Below are 22,745 nucleotides of genomic sequence, written 5' to 3' on the forward strand. Positions count from 1 at the left end.
AGTCAGCGTGTGTGTCTTCCTTCTGCCTAAGCCATGCTGTTCTTGTAAAGTTGAAAGTATGCTCATATTGATGTAACCCAAGGTTTGACGAAATGCCGTCTGGTCAGGTAGTAGCATGGTTGAAAAAATCTAAGGTCACTGACTACCTACGGGTTCCGAAACGTGCTTTCATTGAAAAAATCCACAGTAGAAGCATCATGAGAGTGCCAAATTTGCAGCGCATCCTGATGCCATTTTTGTTAAGACCACCCCGTTCTGGGTAAATATTTCTTCACTTGTCACTTACTGAAGTGAAGCACACTGGGACATTGAAAATGGGGTTGCCATACTATCTGCCTGCATGTTTTATTGCACAGATGAGCAATGGTCCCAAAAGATTCCTGAAGCATTGTCCTACATGGTTAACCGGGAAGCCAGCTGCCTAGCTTGCCAATCTCTTTAACGAGCCACACTTGCAACTTTCTGAACAGAAACCGGTTAAATGTGGTAGTGGGAAAATATATTTCTCAGCCATGTCATGTTGTAGAAGTAGCTCCCTTGTCCTTGATTGCATGGGCTTCATGGTGGCTGTGATTGTAATGTCATTACAATCCCACTCATGAAGGTGACAAAAGCAGAAAAGTGAATGCTTCATTCAAGACGAACCAACATGCAAGCAAAACAACTATAAATACCTACAAATGTGTCACAACCATGCAAGACTTCTCCTGAAATATCAGCTTGAAATGCCCTCGCATTTTTTACTACAATGAAACGATTAGGCGGCATTCTTAGCGCTAAGAATGCCGTCTGAAGCTGAAAACCATCTAGCCCGTCTACAAGTTCTTTTACACAAAGTCAGATCGTTGCCAGGAAATGATTTTTCTCAGGTGTTTCAAAGATGATTGGGACATGTCAGCATTTTGTGCCTCAAGTTTGTCCAGAAGGCGTGGTAATGCGTTTGATATGTTTTGTGAATCAGTTACTTCTACTAGTCGGGACGTTCCAGAGTTGAGGTTTGTTTCTTGGGTAGACTAGCATGTGTGCAAAACTAGCAAGATTCTTAAAGGTTTGTTTTACATCTTAGTTTGACCTTGCATAACTGTAATGAGATTTGTGAGCTCATGTAGAGTGTTTATCACCTTATAGACAGATGTCCCTTTGCAGCAGCCAGCCACCCGGGCTCCCCAGCAGCAGCCCCCTCTCAGTCCTGGCCGCAAGCGCGAGAGCGTGGCCTCAGTCAACTATGCCATGGGTGTTGCTGGCACTGGCCAGCTTTCGGTCAGCTACCCCAAGTGAGGAAGATATCAAAACGTTTGCTTGTATTCAGTGTAAACACCCCACTGCGGTGGTGATGTGCTTGGGGAGCTTGACTGCCTTGCATCAGAAGTGGTTGAAATCTCTTAGCCTCAGTTGCTTTGGGACATTAAACTCTATAAACCAATCAAGGATGAACTGCTCTCGTTTGGCTAAGGGGACTAGGAAATGCTTTTGAAGAGCTGGTAAAAAGGAGCCAACTTTTATTGTTAAAAGCTATATTTAAACTGGGGGAAATATTTTTCTAAACTGTATAGTGTGGTGATGTTATTGTAACAGGAGGCCATTAGCCACAAATGTTGCTACAAGGGTGCAACAACCACAAGTTGGATGTCTTTATTGCTGATCACTACTTTTAAGACCAACTGTAGCAGTGCACTGGTGGGGAGAAATGGAAATGTGGGGAAGCAGGGCTTTTAGAGGCGCCTACTCACTTGGAAGGACCCAGCTGAGCACCCTGCTGCTCATCTCGTAGGTACTGGCCATCCTTCCACTATTAAATTTCCACCACTGAGCCACCACGCTAGTTCAACCAAAACCAGCCAATAGTCCCACCTTAACGGGAGTAGGAATGTATGCTTTTTTTGCACAAGTTTTCATTGAAAGAAGAATTTTTTAACCTGCATTTGGTGGCTCTGATGGCAGTGATATGCCAGGTGTTAAATTTTAATGTTATTGTTCCCATTTCTTATGGCCATTGCTTGAATACCTGGCATAAAGAATGGCAGTGTATGTGTTGCAGGATCAACTTCCATCCCAGCTGCTTCTTTGCTCTGGGATCTCCCATTGCCATGTTTCTGGTGGTGCGGGGCAATGAGACACTGGGCCAAGACTTCAAGCTGCCTACTTGCCCGGCCTTTTTCAACATCTTCCACCCGGTGAGGAGGAGTTGACAGCCTCTGGTGTCACAATTTACCCTTTTGGTTTCATATTGCAGTTTGACCCTGTGGTAAGTGGCCTTTTCCCTGTTTCACTCTGCTGTTGAGTCACACCTGGTGTGTGCTGACAGGCGTACCGCATGGAGAACCTGATTGATCCCAACTTTACGGCCTGCCCCGTCTTGATTCCACACCACAAGGGCCGCAAGCGAATGCACCTGGGTAAGCATTTGTATGGTGCGAGGCCATTGTGTCAAGGCACATTCTTTGCAGAGCTCAAGGAGAGCCTCAGCCGGATGGGGTCCGATCTGAAGCAGCGGTTTATGGATTCCCTCCGGTACACGTGGAATTCGCTCAACGAGTTTGCTCGTGCTCACCGCTCCTCACAAGTGGAGGCAGAAGTGGACCGCGTTCTCCAGGAAGAGATGAGCCGCCAGGCGGCAGAAGTGGAGAGCACAGGTTTGTTTCCATTGGTTGGTTTCCTGTAAAAAAGAATGGAAGCAAAAAGCAAGGGGCTCGACATAAACCAAGAAAATGGCTAGGGCTCCAGTGGCAGTACTATTATGCAGCATCTCCTGCCCTCCCTCTGTGGCATAGCTGAGAAAGTGTAATCCCCCCATTTTGCAGTGACGGACTTGCAAGGAGGACTGGACGACATTGGTGTAGGCCAGCTCAACGGAGGACGACGCATTGACTATGTCCTCCAGGAGAAGCCCATCGAGAGCTTCAACGAGTACCTGTTCGCTCTGGCGAGTCATGCCTGCTACTGGTGAGCAGCTGCTTACATTGAGACCACATTTATGACAGTATACATTGTATCGTTGCCTGTGGAACCCAAAAATTTTGTTGATAACGCACATCATATCATCATTCATAGCAGCAGTTTACTGACGCCTAGTTCATTTTTGTGATAAAAAGAAATTCAAACAGCACCATGCCCATTGTTTGAATTTCTTGTTGTGGCTACAAAGTGGTAATGAAACCACACTAGTCATCCTTGATTCTATTTCTTCTTATGAGACCCTGCGAGGTAAGGAGGCTATCCGAAAGAGAAGTGGCATTACCACAAGAGAGGCAGCAGCTAAAAAATTAGTTACAGGCACAGTTTCACGCTTTATCATGAACTTGAAAAACAAATCACTTTTCTGCGAAAAAACAGCTTTACAAATCACAAACTTGGCCACTCCCCATGTTTCATCTATATGTCGATAAGAGTTATAGCATAGTGTGATCTGGTAATGTGATTAGCTTCCTCGCGCCACCCATGCACACACGCTAGCATGATCCGGTGCAGCGGGCGTGGCCGCCAGTGTGCACGCTTTGATTGGTGCCGACGTGGCAGGCGTGCGCGCTGCCGGATAGTATGCAACTCGCACTCGAGGCAGTCATCGCACGCTCAGTGGTGCTCCGCAGAAGTGGATCGTGCCCAAGTGCTGTTACCATTATAACACTCGAGATATGCTTTCGTCATGTCCATGCCATTTCACGACGTACTGTGATGCTCATGCACGGGCGCATTCGGTTTCTATCGAGGGTAGCGAATACCGTGGGATGGAAAAAATTGTCCTACATGGATGCACTGTATATTTTTGTTTATTTAATAATACTGCCAATCCCTTCAGGAATTTTTACAAGAGTGCGTTTGCTGCAGACATGCAGTCGACAAGGCATAACATTGTGTCAAAATCATAAAAAGAATACTGGGAAATATTCAATGTGACAATGCACTGGAAAAAGGAATTTAAAAACGCATAAAACAGAGATTGCAAAAATACAGAAAGCTCCCAGAATGGAAAACAAGAACAACATCAGGTCTTGTTTCCTGACAGCACACTTTTGCCAACCATTTCTAAGAATTTCTCGACTGTTGGCTGTGCAGTCACCGTACCGTCTAGGGAGTTCCACTCTCGTACAGCTCGCGGAAAAAAGGAAAACATAAACATGTTATTTGCACAGAGATATTCTTCTAGTGTGAGTTTATTTTTGTGACACATTTCTCTGGCAGTGTTGAAGGTAATGTAGGTGTCAAAATCAACTCAAAATATATCAATCAAAATATCAAAATGTCAAAATCAAAATATATGCAAGAGCTTTCAGCCTGTGAAACGTCGCACGACTAGCTAGCGTATCAAGCCCGATTTCAGACAACATCTGCGTCGGTGAGTCGGTACGCCTATATCTGTTGTAGATAAAGTGCACACCTTTTTGCTGGACAGCCTCAAGTGTGGCTATGTGATCTTGCGTATGCGGGAACCATGCAACGTTTGCATATTCTAGAATTGGGCGAATGATCGTTATGTAGGCCAAAAGCTTGGCTTCCTTTGTGGAATACCGCAGGGCTCATTTCAAAACATGAGCTTTCGCATTGCTTTATTGGCCACGTGCTCCACGTGAGCAGTCCACCCCAGGTTGGTTGATGTAATGACGCCTAAGCATTTATGTTCAGTGACTGTCTTGAGTGTGGAGCTGCCATAACCATAAGGAAAATTCAGTTTAGATTCCTTTTTTGTTACAGTCATAGAAACTGTTTTGTCAAAGTTAAGGGCCATTTGCCATTCCGAACACCATTCAGCTATCTTTCCTATATCGTTGTTTAAGAGTATTTGATCTTCTTGGCTTTTTATTTCTCTGTACAGGACGCAATCATCAGTGAACAGCCTTAGTTTGGATTTTGTCTGGTTGGCAGTGTCATTAATGAAGAGAAGGAACAGAATTGGGGCTAGAACAGAGCCCTGCGGTACACCAGAAATGACCGGGACAGTATCTGAAATGTGGTCACCGAGTTGCACAAACTGGCAACGGTCAGTTAAATAGTTGGAAATCCATTGTACTATAGGCCCATCTCCTAATATATGTGATTTAGTTTCTGTAGCAGTTCAGCATAGCACACACGATCGAAGGCCTTTGAGAAGTCTAGAAAGATTGCATCTATTTGTGTTTGGTCATTTATTGCTTTAGCATAATCGTGTAAAATCTCGACAAGTTTGTGACAGTAGACAGGCCGTGCCTGAAGCCGTGTTGGTGAGAATGAAGAATATTGTTTGGCTTGAAAGGGGTTTTACTGAGGGTTCAACACGGTATATAGCCCTCTGTAAGCGGCACGGCGAACAACACAAGAACACAGTCAGTCGAGGCACAAAACCAGCGAGCTCGAGCACCGCAGCGGCACTTCCTCGTCCTCTTCCTCGTCTTCGTGAATCCGTTCTTCGTTCACTACAATTTCCCCGGGAGCGAAGAGGAGCCACCCTGGCGACCTATGGTGAGGACAAGACGAGCGGGTCGTAGTACGTTTCGAGGCGGCTCACGTGCACAGTTTCGTGACCGCGATGACGCATGTCCGAAAAGGGGGTGAGTGGCTCCACGATATAATTTACAGGGGAGGTTCGGTGAACGATGCAGTAGGGGCCGTGGTACTCAGCTCGAAATTTCGATGACAATCCCGGTGGGGTGCCAGGAACCCAGAGTCAAACGAGGGATCCTGTAGGGAAAACATGTGGCGTCTGATCTATGTCGTGACGATGCTTTTAGCGCCCTTGTGATTCCGATGTTAAACTGCGGGCCAGCTGGCGACATTCCTCCGCATGCTTTGCAGCGTCGGAAAGGGGAGTTCACTCGGAGGAGTCGGGACGATATGGTAATATAGTGTCCATCGTGGACGATGCCTCACGGCCATAAAAGAGGAGAAAGGGCTAAATCCGGTAGTTGACTGCGTGGCAGTGTTGTAAGCGTACGTTACGAAAGGAAGAACAGCGTCCCAGTTAGTCTGATTGGCGGCAACGTACATCGTGAGCATATTTCCGAGAGTACGATTCAAGCGCTCAGTCAGCCCGTTAGTTTGAGGGTGATAGGCTGTGGTGGTCCGATGTATGATTCGACATTCGGCCAGTAGAGCTTCAACGACGTTGGAAAGGAAGACTCGGCCTCTGTCACTCAGTAGCTCATGTGGCGCGCGGTGGCGAAGAACAAAATGATGAAGAAAATACAGGGCAACTTCACGGGCAGTAGCGGCAGGTAGGGCGGCGGTCTCCGCATATCGGGTGAGGAGGTCGATGCCGACGATAATCCAGCGGTTCCCAGAGACCGGGCAGGGAAGTGGCCCGTAAAGACCAACACCAACACGATCAAAAGGATGGGCCGGGCATGGAAGGGGTTGTAAGGGGCCAGAAGCACGAGGTGTGGATGACTTGCGGCGGCGATGCAGGAGCGGACATATTTGCGAATATAACCGCGCCAATAGTAGCGTTGAGAAATTTTTTTAAACATCTTGACTACACCGGGATGGGCACACTGAGGGTCGTCATGGAAAGAGGCGCAAATTTCATGTCATAAATGGCGGGGAATGACGAGAAGCCACCGTCGACCGTCAGGCATATAATTGCGGTGGTAGAGAAGACCGTCTCGTAGGGCAAAGTGTGGTGCTTGACGGCGTAAAGTCCGAGAAGGCGCAGCAGCGTTAGAAGTGAATGCGATGCCGATAAGAGATGCGAGCCACGGGTCTTTGCGCTGCTCCGCAGGCATATCAGCGATGGTTAGAGACGAGAGGACGGGATCAGCCGCCGTGGAGCAAGCAGGTTCATTGGAGAGGGGAGAATGAGACAGAGCGTCGGCGTCCATGTGTTTACAGCCAGAGCGATATATAACGCGGATGTCAACTTCCTGAAGGCGGAGAGCCCATCGTGCAAGGCGGCCAGGCGGGCCTTTAAGAGAGGACAGCCAACATAACGCATGGTGGTCCGTGACAACGTCAAACTGGCGACCGTACAGGTAGGGTCGGAATTTCGTTAGTGCCCACACAATTGCCAAGCACTCCTTTTCCGTAACTGAGTAGTTGCATTCAGCTTTAGAGAGGACACGACTCGCGTACGCGACGACATATTCGTGAAAGCCGTTTTTTCGTTGTGCCAAGACAGCTCCGAGGCCAACGCCACTCGCATCAGTATGGACCTCGGTGGGTGCTGTTGGGTCGTAGTGGCGAAGGATTGGTGGCGATGTTAACAGATGGCGCAATGCGGTAAACGCTTTGTCGCACTCAGCCGACCAGGCAGTTAAGTCACTGTTTTCCCCGAGTAGCTTCGTCAGGGGTGCAATAATAGAAGCGAAATTCCGTACGAAGCGCCGAAAATACGAGCACAGACCTATGAAGCTTCGAAGTTGCTTGAGTGAGACCGGTTTAGGAAACTCCGCCACTGCTCGCAGCTTGGCTGGATCAGGGCGAACACCTTCCTTAGAGACGATGTGACCCAAAATTGTCAACTGCCGGGCACCGAAGTGACACTTCTTGAGATTCAGTTGTAGGCCAGCGTCAATAAGACAAACCAAAACTTGCCGCAAGTGCTCTTGGTGCGTAGCCAAGTCGGTGGAAAAGACAACAATGTCGTCCAAGTAGCAGAGGCAGATGTGCCACTTGAACTTCCGCAAGATGTTATCCATCATCCTCTCGAATGAACTCTGATTTGAGTATAATGTGTTCTAACAATTTACAGGAAGTACAAGTAAGAGAAATGGGCCTGTAATTTGATTGGCAAAACTTATCACCTGATTTATGAACTGGTATTATTTTTGCAACTTTCCATTCCATGGGGAGGCAACGCTCGCGGATAGACTTATTGAACACAAGGCATAAGTACTTGCTCATAGGTTCGGCATATCGTTTGAAGAAGACATTAGGTAATCCGTCAGGACTGGTGCACTTCTTGTCGTCTAGGTTTAACAACAGTGATAATACTCCCTCTTCGGTTACGACAGGGGCACCTAGCACGCCATATTGGTTTCTGTTTTCTTGCTGAAAGGGATGGATAATACCATTGTCAGGTGTAAGTACGGATTGAAAAAATACATTAAATGCTTCTGCCTGCTTTTTCTCTTCAAGAAGAGGCAAAGGGTCTGGACGATTTTCTTTGTCGCTAATATAGCGCCAGAATTTGTGGGGCGATTCTTCTATAAAATGGCTAAGTGTTGTACTGCAGTATCGCTGCTTCGCTTCTTTTGTCTTCTCTTTCAGCTTTTTGTGTAAAATATTATCTTTTGGCAGAATTCTGAGACCGGGCTTGATTTGTTGGATTTTCTCAAGCTTTTAATTCTGCGTTTTAAGTGAATTAGTTCGCATGTTATCCATGGATTGAGGCTTTTTGTGTTCTTCTTTATTTCTGGGACAAACTGCCTCATGCAGTGCATAGCATGTGCCTTCAACTGTAGCCATATTTCATTAATGTCTGCGGAACCTTCTGTGCATAGTTCATGAAAGTCAAGGTACTCATGCGCTAGGTAAGTCATGATAGCGGCATCATCTGCTTTGTTAAAGGCATATACACTCTTTGCAAACACACGTTGGCAGATTCTTCCCGAAAACGATAGTGTGCAAAAAACCATATCATGATCAGATAAGCCATCAAGAATATTCATGCTAGCCTTTTCCTTCAGAAAATGATCGCTTACAAAAATAAGATCTAAAACAGAGCTTGAAGCACCCTGCACACTAGTAGCCTTGTGTTAGATTTAAAATGAACATGTTGTTTGTTACTGTGGATGGGTTCCAAATAGCGTTTGGAAGGTTATGGCGCTTCCAAGCACATATTTTCGCATGTACTCAAGAAGCGGTTCAAGATAGGAGACCTCTGCATTTGGGGGTCTGTATACTGCACCAACGTAGACACAGCTCTGACATAGCTGAATCTTACACCAGACTGCTTTTACACCTGGAACATTAACGAATAGCATATTCCTTGGAGAACAGCCATGCCTCTATCTTTCTGAACCATGCTGTAGCCAGGTGGAACAATTTCATGGTTCTTGATGTCAGCATGCAGCCATGTTTCCGTAATGCAAACTATATCAGGGTTTAGGGCAATCAAAACTGCCTCTAACTCTTTAACTTTGTTCGCGAGGCTACGCGCAATAACATTAATGACAGTCAGGGGCGTCGGCGGCTTCGAGTTACTCGAGTTGGAGCATCGTCCACGTTTTCGTTTTTTTTTAACTTAAACAATGTCGTTGCTCTCCTTGTCCCATCTGTACAAGCATTTATTTATCTTAATTTTATTATAATTTAGGTACACCTTGTCTTTTTGGTCACAGTTTACTTTCGTTCGCTCCCAAAGCTTCTTTCTAACTTCTCGTACACCCCGGGAAAAGTCTTCACCAATTGAATACCCAGTTTGTTTAAGCTTTGTGGAGTTTCCGAGTATGTTAGCTTTATCTCTGTATTCAAATAATTTCAAGATAACTGGCCGATGCTTTGAATCGTCAGATGCTTGTTTTCGACCAAGACGATGGATCCTTTCGAAGCCTGCAGTTTTAGTTTCTAATTTATCTTGGAAAAGTTTCTCTACAGCGTCTTGCAGGCCTTGGGGGGTCTCATCCTCTTGCTCCTTAACACCATAAATAATGAGATTGGACCTGCGGCTCCTATTATCTAGCTCATCAGCTGTTTTAATCAAGGATACAACCTTTTTCTCAAGTTATTCCACCCTCTCCACGCATTCCAAGACCTGTTTTTCTATCTTGCCGATTTTTTCTTGTTTTTTATCAATTGATTCTAGTTTTTGGTTGGTCACTCTTTTCTCTTGCTTTATCTCCTGGATGTCTTTTGCAATCGCTTTCAGTTGCTCTTCAAGCGTTTTGGTTGAGGGAGCAGGGTTAGTCTCGACGTCCCCTGCCAGTAACAACAGGGATCATAAAGAAACCAACATATTAACAAAACATTCATACTGCAGGAGTGGGCATGGCAGCAAGAGCTGGCAGAGGTTGCTACTATGAAAAGTTTTGCCGAAGCATTTTCGCACCTGAACCACAAAAAGGAACGGATTTGAATTCCGCATCTTGGCAATGCTGCCGCGCCCACTGAAGGGTTCCCCGCCGAAGATCTCTCTTATATTGCAGTCCACAGACGTCACAGTCGTCCGTGATGCTACCGTTGCTAACAGCTTGGCACTGCTGGGATTATAGTTGACGCTGTCACCGTCTGATGCGCGATGGAAGGGCCAGTCATATTCCCAGATCTCAGGTAGCCGGAACAATTACGTGGAAGCGTTGGATGTTGTCGCATTCGTCTCTGAACAGGGTCTGGAAGATGCCAGCAGCAATCCAAGCGAAACCTGAACCACAAAAAGGAACAGATTTGAATTCCGCATCTTGGCAATGCTGCCACTACCACTGATATATATATATATATATATATATATATTATATATATATATTGTAGTGTGGTAATCTTCATCTCATAGCCACTGACATGTGTCGCGTGCTGCCGCTCTCAAGAACGAAGAAGTTGGTCGTTGTATGTGTGATTCGCTACGCCTCACGCTCCGCTTCGAGTTCATCCCGAGCAGCTGGATCCACCTGCGTCGACTGAATAAACACACCCCTACAATATATATATATATATATAATATGGGTGTGTTCAGATAAGGATAGTAATCGATCGAGGTCCTATGACCATTTTTGTTTTCAATTAAATTTTTATATGTGGTGGGAAAATGTCTCAACACAAAGGAATGAATCTCATTTTTGCAAGATATGCAGTTGAAAAGAGGATTTATTGAGTTGGTCCGACGGCTAACGCTGCCAGTACTTTGGGCATAGCAGGGTAGAACTCCAGGCTGCAGGCCACAGCTTCAGCATGAGAGATGAACGCCGGAGACAAGCGATGGTGATTCTGATGCCGCGGCGCTGTGTGTTATTTGTCTTCCTTGCAATGCCCTCATGTGAAGAAGTTGCCATCCTGCCGACTCACGGTGAAGAAACGACAAGAGGGTTGTAATACGGCTTGAGGCAGCTAACATGGACAATCTCGCGGCCGCGACGGCGGTGGTCTGAAAAAGGGGTTACTGGCTCAATTACGTAGTTGACAGGGGATATGCGTTCCGAGACTCTATAAGGACCATGGTACTTGGTTTCAAATTTGCTGGTGGCAGAAGCGCATAGCCAAACGAAGCTGTCGGCGAGGAACGTCGAAGGAGGCGTGTCACTATCATGCTGATCTTTGTAATAACCTTGAATGTTGGCGGTAAACATTCGAGTTAGCTGACGGAATTCCTCGGCTTTCTGTACGATATCTGACAAAGCACTGTACTTAGAGGCACCTGGATGGTATGGCAAAATTATGTCAAGAGTACAAGATGATTTACGGCCGTATAAGAGGAAGAAAGGTGGAAAACCAGTCATTGCTTGGGCGGCAGTGTTGTACACGAATGTTACAAATGACTGTACCTGGTCCCAGTTGCAGCTCCCAGAGGCAAATGTAGCATACACTGCGAGCATGTCTCCAAGCGTACGGTTGAATCGTTTCGTGAGACCGCTTGTTTGGGGGTGGTACTCGGTTGAAGCACGATGGATAGATTTGCAAGAGGACAGGTGCTTTTGGACTACTTCGGACAGAAAAACATGACCTTTGTCACTCAGGAGCTCGCGAGGGGCGTCGTGTTGAAGAACGAACTGATGCAGATGAAAATGGGCTACCTCTCGGGTTATCGCCACTGGAAGTGCGGCGGTCTCCATGTAACGGGTCAGATGATCGATGGTGACGACTCATCGATTACTAGCGGCACTGCATGGTAGCTGACCATAACGATAGATTCCCACACGATCAAACAGGCAAGCTGGACATGGTAAAGGCTGAAGAGGGCCGGCAGGGTGGCAAGAAGTTTTCCGTTGTTGACAGGCGGTACAATAGTGAATGTAGCGACATACGAAATTGTACATTCCCCGCCAGTAATACCTGTGACGAATCCGATCATAGGTTTTCAGAAAGCCGGCATGAGCGCTAGTATGATGATGGGCACAAACAACGGAGCGGACGAGGCGTGGAATGACGAGGAGTCATTTTGAGTTGTAGTTCCTTCGGTAGAAGAGGCCGTCCCGAATGGTGACATGGGAGGCTTGTCGGCGGAGTGCCTAAGGATGAGTAGCCGCGGAAGTGGTGCCAAGGATATCTAGCAAAGAAGAAACCCAAGGATCCTGTCGCTCAGAAGGCATATCCTTAGTTGTGAGGGCTGTCAAGAGGCTTGAGGTGGGGACAACGATGCAGGCGAACACACCGGTGACTGAGAAAGAGCATTGGCATCAGACTGCATGCGGCCAGAGCGATACACTACACAGGTGTCATATTTCTGAAGCCTGAGGGCCCAGTGGCCGAGACAGCCAGACGGATCCTCGAAGGAGTGGGCGTATAAGTAAATAGCTAAGCACTTTTTTTCAGTAAGTGCACGGTAAGTGCATGGCTTGCTTAGGCAACAGCATATTCGGAGTAGCCAAGCTTGCGCTGGGCGAGGACGGCACCGAGGCCTACACCACTGGCATCGGTGTGGAGTTCTGTAGGTGCAGTAGGGTCACAATGACGAAGGATTGGTGGCAATGTCAGAACATGGCTAAGCGTCGCGAATGCATCATCGCAGGCTGGCGTTCAAAAGTAGAGGTTAGGGGTGCCTTGCAGGAGCTGTGTAAGGGAGGCTATGATAGATGTGAAATTCCTAACAAAACGACGAAAATATGAGCAGAGGCTCACGAAGATTCACTGTTGTTTCAAAGAGCTCGGTTTCGGGAAGTCAGCAATAGCGCGCAGTTTTTCAGAATCAGGTTGAACTCCATCTTTGCACACGACGAGTATTGTGACATGCTGGGCGCCGAAGTGGCACTTTTTGAGGGTCAGTTGAAGACCGGCGCAGGTGAGACATGTGAAGACCTGACGAAGACGAGTCAAGTGGGTGGGGAAGTCGATTGAAAAGACTGCGATATCACCCCGGTAGCACTAACAGATGTTCCATTTCAGGCCATGCAATACATTGTCCATCATTCTTTCGAAGATGGCTGGAGCGTTACAGAATCCAAATGACATAACGTTAAATTCGTCCATCTGGGGTAACAAAGATGGTCTTTGCACAATCTGCTGCTGCCATTGACACCTGCCAATACCCAGAGCACAGGGAGGAAAAGGATTCCGTGCCTTGCAAGCTGTCTAGGGCATCGTTGATTCGTGGGAGGAGGGGCACATTGCGACGAGTAATTTTGTTGAGGCGGCGATAATCAACACAAAAGCATATTGAGCCATCCTTCTTCTTAACTAGGACCACATGAGAAGACAGTGGACTACAGGATGCTCTAATTACTTCGCTTTGCAGCATGTTGTCGACTTGTTTGGCAGTGACACGAGGCTCAGTCGGGGACACACGATACGGCCGCTGATGGAGAGGTGGGCGAGTGCCAGTGTCGATGAGGTGGGAAATGGTCGTGGTGCGGCCGAAAATTGTGAGGTGTCAAACGATGAGCAGAATTCATGGGAAAGGTCAAGAAGTATCTCGCGGCGCCGCGGCTCGAGAACGCTGTCCACAAAATGGTCAAAAAGGTCCTACTGCAGCGGATCGGAAGCCGCGTGAATTGGAGTTAAAGCGTCAACTTGGCAAGCAGAGAATGAAATATCATCCAAGGCGAACAGAAGGTCCACGGGCTCGATGCAGCCAAGGCACTCCCCTTGAACCAAGATAGCAGGAGACGCGAGAGGATTGGCCACCAGAAGTGTGCTGGTGCCATGTCAAGGTCAAGGACAACAGTACATGGCGGCATACAATGTTACGGGGCACAAAGAGCACTGAGGCGGCAGTGGCAGAAGAGGCAGTGAGGGGAACCAGAACAGCTCTAATGTTGGGATGGTTATGCCATGAGCGACGATGGACAGGGGCTCGTGGAGCAGGGCATCAGATGGTGCATCACTAGGTTTGATGAGCTATACTTGAGAGCCAGTGATAGCATGATGCTGGGATAGGAAATCCCAGCTGATAATGATGTCATTAGAACACATGGGGTGGACCACATGTACAAGGCACCCGCAGTGACGAGAGCAGTGCAGACAGCTGTCAGCTGTATACTGTGAGCGGATGCAGTACGGAACGATAGTCCCGCGAGAGGCACCTTTCAGAGGGAGCGGCAAATTTTTTGGCTGATGACAGATACAGCGGCACTGGTGTCGACGAGCGCAAGAGTATGAACACCTTCAACGATGGCAGCAATAACTTTCACGGGAGGAAGATGAGGACTTCGAAGTTCTGTCAAGTGTGCAGTTCGTGCCTCGCGAACTGCGGCGGTTAGTTTTCTGGCTTGGTAGCGGGTCGTCCGCACATTGGCGAAATGAAGCAGCGACGTGGTGAAGGCTGACGACGACGGAGGAAGGCCGCATGATCAGGGGGCGCTGTTGGCAGACCCGGTGGGACTGGAAACTGAGGGGCCAAATAAGGTGGCGCAGGCCGTGCAGCAAAGGCCATAGATAGGCGGCTCTGGCAGTAGCGTGCAGTGTGCCCAGGGATGCTGCAGACATAGCAAATAGGCAAAAACATCCTGAAGTGCTCCATGGAGATGAGGTTTGAGGCAAGGGAGCAGCAAAAGTTGTTGGTGCCGAATGCACAGGGGGTGAAGCATAGGCATATGCCGGTGTAGGTGGTGGACTTGAAGCAACTTCAACATATGTACGACGCAATATCTGAACAGGAGCCGGCGCAGGCTGGAGTGTAACTCAGCTGCGCAACGCCAGAAGAGGTAATTCTAAGCGCAGTGAACGGGCAGTGAGGGTGCGACCGGAGCTGTTTGAAGACGAATTAGGGACGGCTTCAGAGATATGTGGCTGAATTGCATCGCAAAGCTCCAGAGCAAGGCCAGTTGGTGACTCTGTCACAGATGGCAGTAGAGACAGTTGTCGCGCGACCTCCTCATGTACAAATGCCTTTATTTCTGCGGAGAGGCCAGATGGCTCCTGCTCCATGGCCAGTCCAGCGAGAGAAGCGTCAGGTGGGCGGCGAATCAAAACAGACTTCTTGTGCAGCTCGTCATAGCTTTGGCAGAGGTCGTAGACTTCCTTGACCATAGTGGGACTTTTGGCGATGAGCATGTTGAAGGCGCCGTCATCGATTCCTGTAAGAACATGACGTATTTTATCGGCCTCTGTCATGGTCGGGTAAACGCGGCGACACAAGTCAATAATGTCTTCAATGTAACTTGTGAACGATTAACCGGTCAGCTGCGCTCGCGATCGAAGACGCTGTTCCGCTTGGAGTTTGCGAACGGTGGGGTGGCCGAAGACCTCAGAAAAGTTTTCTCGAAGTTAAGCCAGTTGGTAATGTCTGACTCGTGGTTTAGCAGAGTCCTGTTGGCGTAGGGTGCCACTGCAGGTGGCGGGCGGAGCTGAGTGCAGTGCGGTTGGCTCCGTCATTGGGGCTGTCAGCGTTCGGCTGCAAAGTTCTAGGACAAAAAGGGTACTGGGAATCTTGGATATATCTTGTGGACGATTCCCCTGCCCAAGGGATACGCAAGACACACACAGACAGCGGGCCATGTAAGAAACATCTCTATCTCACTTCAGAAATGGTCCGTCCATGGCGGTGCGGGAGGTCAGTGGGGTCGTCGTCTGGGAGGGCAGGCAGCGAGCAGCCAGCGGGTCGTCCAGGAGCGAAGAGAGCAGAGGCGACGGCGTGCATCTTCTTTTATCACCCTCGCACAGGACCGGTTATCCCAGAACGAGCGGGGAGAGGGAAACGGGCAGCGCGCAGGGAGTGTTGGGATGTGGCGCGGCCTTTGAATGTGCGGCGCGCCACGAGCCCTAAAGATATGTGGCGCAGGGCCCCACAACCTCCACCAAGAAAAGAGGATTTAATGAGTTGGTATTTCGACACAGCAGGGTAGAATTACCAGCCGCAGGGCACAGCTTCAGCACGAGAGATGTTTGCTGGAGACAAGCGATGGCGATCGCGATGCCGCAGCGCTGTGTTTTTTTTTGTCTTCCTTACAAGTAGTTTTCTCAGAGAAAAATCGGAAAATGCCATTTTTGCCAGTTAGTTTGGAGCCCTGCAGTAAAATTTTTCTGTGTATTATTTTTTACTCAATAAATGTATGCAACTTTTATTTTAAGGAAAGTTAATTAAAACACCTTTTCTTGCTGAACATGTTCTAGTAAAAGATCGCAAACTTTGCTCCAGGAGCTATGCCCTGCTATAAGGTCGATTTTCAATCCTACATTCAAAAATTAAGTTGTTTTCACTAAAACTTTTGTCTGGATTGTGAAGGTCATGTTCTTAATTTCAGACAAAATTGTAGGCTCCAGATCGTTAGGTGTTTTCTCCTTAATGCATCAAATTCGGCCAAATGTAGAAAAAACTCCAAAGTTGGCCAAAGCTCAAAAATTTCGAATTTAATAACCATCACCATCTTTGACTTTCATTTACCTGAAAGCAATACTCAATTTTTCAAATATCACGCACTAAAAAGTATTGCATTATGTAGAATAAGAATGTAAAAGTAAATATAAAACTGAGCACATATAGAATTGCTTAGGTCTTCCTCTTAATGATTAGGCATCAGAAATTTGAATCATTATTTACTGCATTCAGTACCCAAAGCCTTCTCAGTGCTTTTAAAGTCGTTTTCTGCTTGTTTGCAGTGTTGATGGTAGCTTATAATGGAATAAATTGGCTATTTCTTCCCATTTCATGGGAAAACACAAGTGATGGTTTAGCTTTTACTCTGCCCTGTCACTTTCTTTTATTGTGTGGTGCAGTGGTATTCAATCCAGCTCTTAATTGTATTATTTCATATCTTGGGTATGATAAAAATGAAAACTAATATGTTTTTGAATATGGTCTTCCTGGAGTGCACGTACGTACTATCATAAGTACAATGCTCTGCAGCATGGTAGCTTTGGTGGAATTATATATGTCTTTATGTCTGTGGCAGCAATAAGCCGAGATGGCGAGTGTTCTTGTCGACAGAGCTATCTAGGCTAGGCGAGGCGAGAACCCACGATCCATATAGCCTGCAAAGCATTGTGTTTTGCTTAAGACTTTGGAGATTAGGTGGATGGTGCTCTGTCGACAAGAACACTCGCCATCTAGGTTAGACAAACAAAGTAAACCCGCCACCTGCAAAGTCTCAAGGGTTTGCAGGTTGAGGGGATATGACGGGTTCATTTTTTAAGGAATGGCTCATGCTGTCGTGGACAGGCATTCTGATGGGTTGAGGCGGGAGGCACTGCATTGTGCAATATTCTATGTCCGCTGGCGAAATTCTTCACAAAATCCTCTTGTGTGAAGCTGCTCTAATATTGAATATTGGAATGACACCTGAAATAATTGCACAAAAGCAAACATTTAGTAATAAAGTGCATCCAGCGTCATTGCTGTCGCAAACCTCGCGTTTACTACTAGGCTTGCTACAAACGACTGCATGATGGCAAATAACTCACTCACATTCTATTTTTATGACGATATGGATGTGAGAAAACAAAACCAAATCAAACCATGAATGCAAAGCTCCTCTACGATGTGCCTCATACAGCAACCCAGAGGGAAAAAGTCTCGCAGTGATCTTTAAAAAAATGCATTGATCCTCACCAGCGCAGCAATGACAATTATGCGAACTTGCACTAGCAGTTGTAGGCTGAAATACAGTTGGAGGTAGAGAGGCAGCAAGCTTTTTGCAAAGCATGTTCCGAGACGCACACCAGTAACTGAAGCCCGGGCATAGTCGTGTCGATGATATTCGGTTCATCGATGAATGAAATGCGTAGAGATTAAAACTTCAGGCTCACATTTAAGAGAACAGTCTGATGCCTTGGAACCTTTCAAGTGCCGAAACTTGTTTATCTGGACGTACGCAGAGAATTAATACTAGTATATATTCAGCAACATGTATGTGTGATGCAAAAAAGGGATGAGTTTTGCGCAGTAAGCAAGGGCAACTTTTGCGGTCTGGGCCGTCTCGTACGCGATAACGCTAGGAAAATTGCGGCTGTGGACCAGTGCAATGTACTGTGGCCGATATATTTTATTTGTCTTCGCATCAGCCATGGATTACCAATATTTCAAAGCAAGATGAATTCGGTACGGCGGTGATCGAAAGCCCGCCTACAGTGTGAGAATAGAGCGACCACAGGTTGACACAAGAAAAAGGAAGAGCTGAATGGATATGGCTTGCTGCTTACCTTTTTTTCCTTCAGAATCCTCATTTCCACTTTGCGTACAACACGGAACACAGCAGTATGATGGCATTGGCGAAAATGAGCATTAACCCAGTGAGCAGTTCAGTCTCCTAGCAGTTGCTCTGTTCAGCTACCCTTAAACATGGCAGAAACGCGTGCGGGTCGCTAGATGGCAGCAATTTTGCATAAGTTCTGTACAGGACAGTTGGAAGAAAACAGTGCGATTGCCTCGGTGCTCTTCAATCTTTACGGCTTAAAGTTATGCCGTCTCAGTAGCCGTAGAAACTGTAAATAATTATTGCAGTGTTATATATTCCGAGTCTTTAAGTATAATCGCAGCGCTGTACCCCAAAAATGCAGCTGAGCCCTTAATGGGAGGTATAATAAACAATGCAGCTTACAAGCAAGGACAAGTCCATGTGGGCATTAGCTGACGAATGTGCCGCATGCGCCCCTCTTCACCGGGCTACCGCACGTGCGCGCCGCTATGCAAAGCGTCTAGGAAAGCAACGTTGGGCTGCATGGTGTGAGCAGGGTAATCGGCAACTTTGGCGACTGTTTCATGCTGCTCTTCTCAAGTTTCTGATTACACAGAGAGCATTCGCCTTGCAATGAATGTGGATGAGGACACATTTGCAAAACAGGCGGCCAGACAGCTTTTTCCACACTATGATTCCACCTCGACTTCTCCACCTTGCTTACCTGTTACCGAACCCCCTCGATGAGATTACTTCTGACCTAAAGATGGCAGAGCTGCTAGTCTCCATTGAACGCCTCAAATCTAACTTTGCTCCCGGGCACGACGGCATACCTAACTCCTTATTCCGCAACTTGGAAGGGACTGCTTTGCAGACCCTGCTTGACACATTCAATGACGTGTGGCATTCTGGTGTCATGCCGGATAAGTGGAAGCATTTTATTGTTGTTCCAATATTGAGGTCAGGTCATCCTCCAGTATCTCTATCGGCCCTTTGTCCAATTTCCCTTACGCCTACTATCTGTAAGCTTTACGAAAATATTCTCGTCGCTCACTTATCATGGTGGTTGGAATCCTATGATTGTGATCCAGAATCCGAAATCGGCTTCCGCCCGCTAATTGGAATGAAGGTCGGCCTTGCTACTTTGGCTGCAGACTTGCTTCACCACTCTCTTACAGTCATCTTGTTAGAACCGTGATCACTACAGACATAACAAAGACATAACATCCTTCACTCAGCCATTCTTGCCTCCCTGCAAACTCTTGGTCTCCCTCACCGATTTCTCCTCTCCATTCACGCCTTTCTAACAAATCGAACATTCAGTGTGCGTGTCTATGGAACGCCCTTTGGTCACTTCCCCTCAAACAGATGAGTGCCGCAGGGCTCCGTTCTCGTCCCTACACTATTTAACCCTTTCGCTATCAGGCGTTTCTGGCCGTGACACACCCCCCAGTGTCGGCTTTGTTTCAAGGAACGAGCATATCAAGGAACGAGCATAGCGATTTATTTTTGATTATGAGTGCTATACAAATAACATAGTCAACGGAATATGCACATTTCAGTGTTCTGCAGGTGTTAACATCATCATCATTATCAGCCTGATTAAAAAATAGGTAAGTGAGGGTAATATAAGAAAAAACTGCCCGATACTTCTTGAGAGTCCGAATTCGAGCTCGGCTCGTATTTATAATTAAAAGAACCATCACTCCAGTCTGCAGTCGAAGTTCCTGCGCGGTCAGCCATCCGAAAGCAATCGCGCGTACAGAGGGCGCACTTTCGTTGGCCCGCACAATGGAGAGAAATGGCACGTTGTGAAATCAAGATGACAGAGGGAGATGGAAAGAGGCTAAAACAACCTCCTTTGCTGCTGCTAGCCACAAGCAAGGGCGCGGCAAGAGAGCAGCGATCGAGTCATGTGTCGACTTATTGGAGAGGCAACGGCGTGAGCCACTGAACGTGACGTGTCATAGCAGACTCGCCAACAGAATAAAATAAAAAGCTTGCAAACCTGCAGCAGATGGCAGAACAACCCTTGAGCCCGTAACCGCACGCACGTGCCACGAAATGCACGTGCCGCATGATCGCTTAGCGCGATAGAGTAGCGCGCGCAGAGCGACTGCGCCCCCAGCAAAGAAAGGTGGCGGGGGTGGGCGCAGTCTCTCCGTACTCTTAGGTAGTTGAACCTGGTTATAACAAAGTTGACAAAAGTTCGCAATTTTTCGTTACATGCAGGTCTTCATTACATGCAGGTTTTGTATGAAGGCTCGCACGAATGATGCAGAAACGAAACCGAAAGGCTTCAGATATCAGTGGCCATTCAGAAATAGTAAGGAAGTTGAAATGATGGCAGCCATGTGCCATCCCTCTGGCCACCATGCACGCCTAATGAGAACCCATATTGAACTTTCTTTTCCACTCTCTGCCACACTGGCTCAGTGGTTAGGCACATGGGATCAAATGCCTCCACTCGCTTTGGGACAACTCGGACCAAATAATTCATCTCATTTCAAAGCGGGCCACTGATAACACCTAGAAGCAAAGGAGAACCCACATTAATCTTATTCCTGGTGTCAGTGCAGCAGCTGCTCTTCAAGTGGGCATTTTAGTTTATTCATCAACAGGCACATGACATTTCCCCATCATGTTTTGTGCATTGCGGCGCTAACCAGCCAAACCTTGGTTATCGGAGAAAAATGGCAGCATGTGTAGCTGCATGTCTAAATTACACGTTACAAACTAAATAATGTTGCAAGAGTAAAATATACAGTGCCATCCAATGCAGCATTGTTTGCTTGGCATTTTTAAGTATCACGTTGAAAAAAGCCTTGCTTTAGCCATATCATCAACATAGCACTGGCCTGTTCTGCCTTACTGTTAATCCTACTGTCAACCAGTAAACAAAGACTTTCGGCCAAGCTTTAGCCTGTGAGTAGAAGCTTATATTGCAGTTATCAAACCCACCAACTCGGGAAATTCTCAAAAAGGATTCATTTTGACATTCCATAATTCTTTTCTGCTCCGCAATGTGTTGCCATTGGAGGACGATGCCGGTGGTCCTGCTGAAGCTGGATTGATGGTTTGTAAAGAAGTGTGAACACCGTTCGTGCCATGTATTAGCTTATCATGTATTTAGAGGGTGTCTAGCAACTAGGAATTGTTGGAAATTTCATGCACCGGGAAAAATTGGTGAAATGTCAGGGAAATCATAAAAAATTTCGCCAAGTCAGGGAAAATGGGACGATATATTCTAAAGTGCATTCAAGCTGGCGCATAGCAGGTATGTTATTCATGTAGATTTTTTTTTTTATGCTGTCTGTTCAGCGTGGCGGCTGCACTCTGGGCAAACAACTCAAGAAATATAAGTACTTCTAGGGACTATAATATTACTTTGACGCCAGCACATGGCTGAGGTGCCACAATAAACAATGTGCACGTAAGGTGGGTACTGAATAAAATATGCGGAAGCGCTGCGTGAGAGTAGTACGCGAAAAAAAGAAGGAATAACCAGGCCGGCAGCGGCCAGTGTGAAAGCGCGAGCTGTGCTGCCAAATGCGCGCACAGCTATATTGGAGTGGCTCGGCTGTTTTCGGAGTGGACGGTAGGTGCTATAAGGCTGACATCAGTGCACTTTCAATTTTCATTAGACTTTTGACATTCTTAGTGGCCATTAACAATGACAGCCTTTTCAGTATTGTGAATTGCAGAATACGATTAATAAATAGCTCTTTGTTGTAAATTATTAATCTATGCTCATTATTATCAGCATCTACATTTTCTAGCCTCTTCACTTGTCAGGGAATTTGAGCTAAAATAATCAGGGAAAACCTAAAAAAGTCGGGGATTTGCAGATTTAACATGGTTGTCAGTGGAATGAGCTTTGCGGTCTCAATTTTGGAATAAAATAAGGTCCGGCATGTCATGAAAACATCTTGGAACCCACTTAACTGACAATACCTGCAAGTATGTTCATGTGTTATGCTGTCAACGAAGTATCCGAAACAGAGCTTCTGTAATTTGGCACCAGTATACGGATATTTTCTATCACCTTGTGTTGCAGGGAATCTGAGGACACAGTGCTGTTCATCCTGAAAGAACTGTACGCACTGCAAGGGTTTGTGCCACAGCTGCCAAGCACTCGATCCCAGCACAACTCGCTGCAGCAACACGACACACCACCACCACCTCTGCAGGGGTTTGTGCCTGTGTCACCCTTCACCAGAAAGTAGTCTTTAATGCAAAGATCAGGCCTGTAGGCAGTCAAGTAAAAGCTTGTTAATTCCAACTTGACAGAAATTTACTCGCATAATGAACCCACCCTCTTCCATTTCGTGCTCCCACCACTGTGAATTTCTTGGCAAAGTGCTGCAAAGCAATAGCATCATTGTGCGTCTATCTTTTCAACTGCAGCAGCGGCAGTGCGGACTCTTCGCAGGCAGGCTGCGTCATGTGGTCGACAGCACATTTTGGGAGCAATAACCACAATGGAAGCGCGTAAGAAACCCGCCCTTTGAAACACCAAGCAACTGCTATCAGTTAGTTGGCTGATGCAGAACCAATGACCGCCGTTACCATGGGCGGATGGCACGAAGCTCATAAAAGCAAACTGAAACTGGGTAGTGCACCTATTAAGCTGGTGTTTGA

The 22,745-nt window shown here is 46.9% G+C and overlaps 1 protein-coding gene across 6 annotated transcripts in view; it reads left to right on the forward strand.

Moving 5' to 3' along the window:
• PAPLA1 (Phosphatidic Acid Phospholipase A1) overlaps positions 1–22,428 on the forward strand; it is an 88,508-nt gene extending 66,080 nt beyond the window's left edge. For 2 of the 6 annotated variants that reach the window (XM_084605077.1, XM_084607961.1), the window contains exons 5-10: positions 1,133–1,274; positions 2,039–2,174; positions 2,306–2,396; positions 2,448–2,633; positions 2,802–2,943; positions 22,162–22,428. In XM_084605077.1, the coding sequence (XP_084461203.1) occupies positions 1,133–1,274; positions 2,039–2,174; positions 2,306–2,396; positions 2,448–2,633; positions 2,802–2,943; positions 22,162–22,330 (866 nt within the window). In that variant the 3' untranslated portion in view covers positions 22,331–22,428. The remainder of the gene's footprint in view (positions 1–1,132; positions 1,275–2,038; positions 2,175–2,305; positions 2,397–2,447; positions 2,634–2,801; positions 2,944–22,161) is intronic. The other 4 variants (XM_084606641.1, XM_084605447.1, XM_084605860.1 and 1 more) reach the window with 3 other exon arrangements.
• The last annotated feature ends 317 nt before the right edge of the window (positions 22,429–22,745 follow it).

The sequence above is a fragment of the Amblyomma maculatum genome, chromosome 1 (assembly GCF_055883805.1).
Source record: "Amblyomma maculatum isolate TAMU_Amacu chromosome 1, ASM5588380v1, whole genome shotgun sequence".
Taxonomy (NCBI): domain Eukaryota; kingdom Metazoa; phylum Arthropoda; class Arachnida; order Ixodida; family Ixodidae; genus Amblyomma; species Amblyomma maculatum.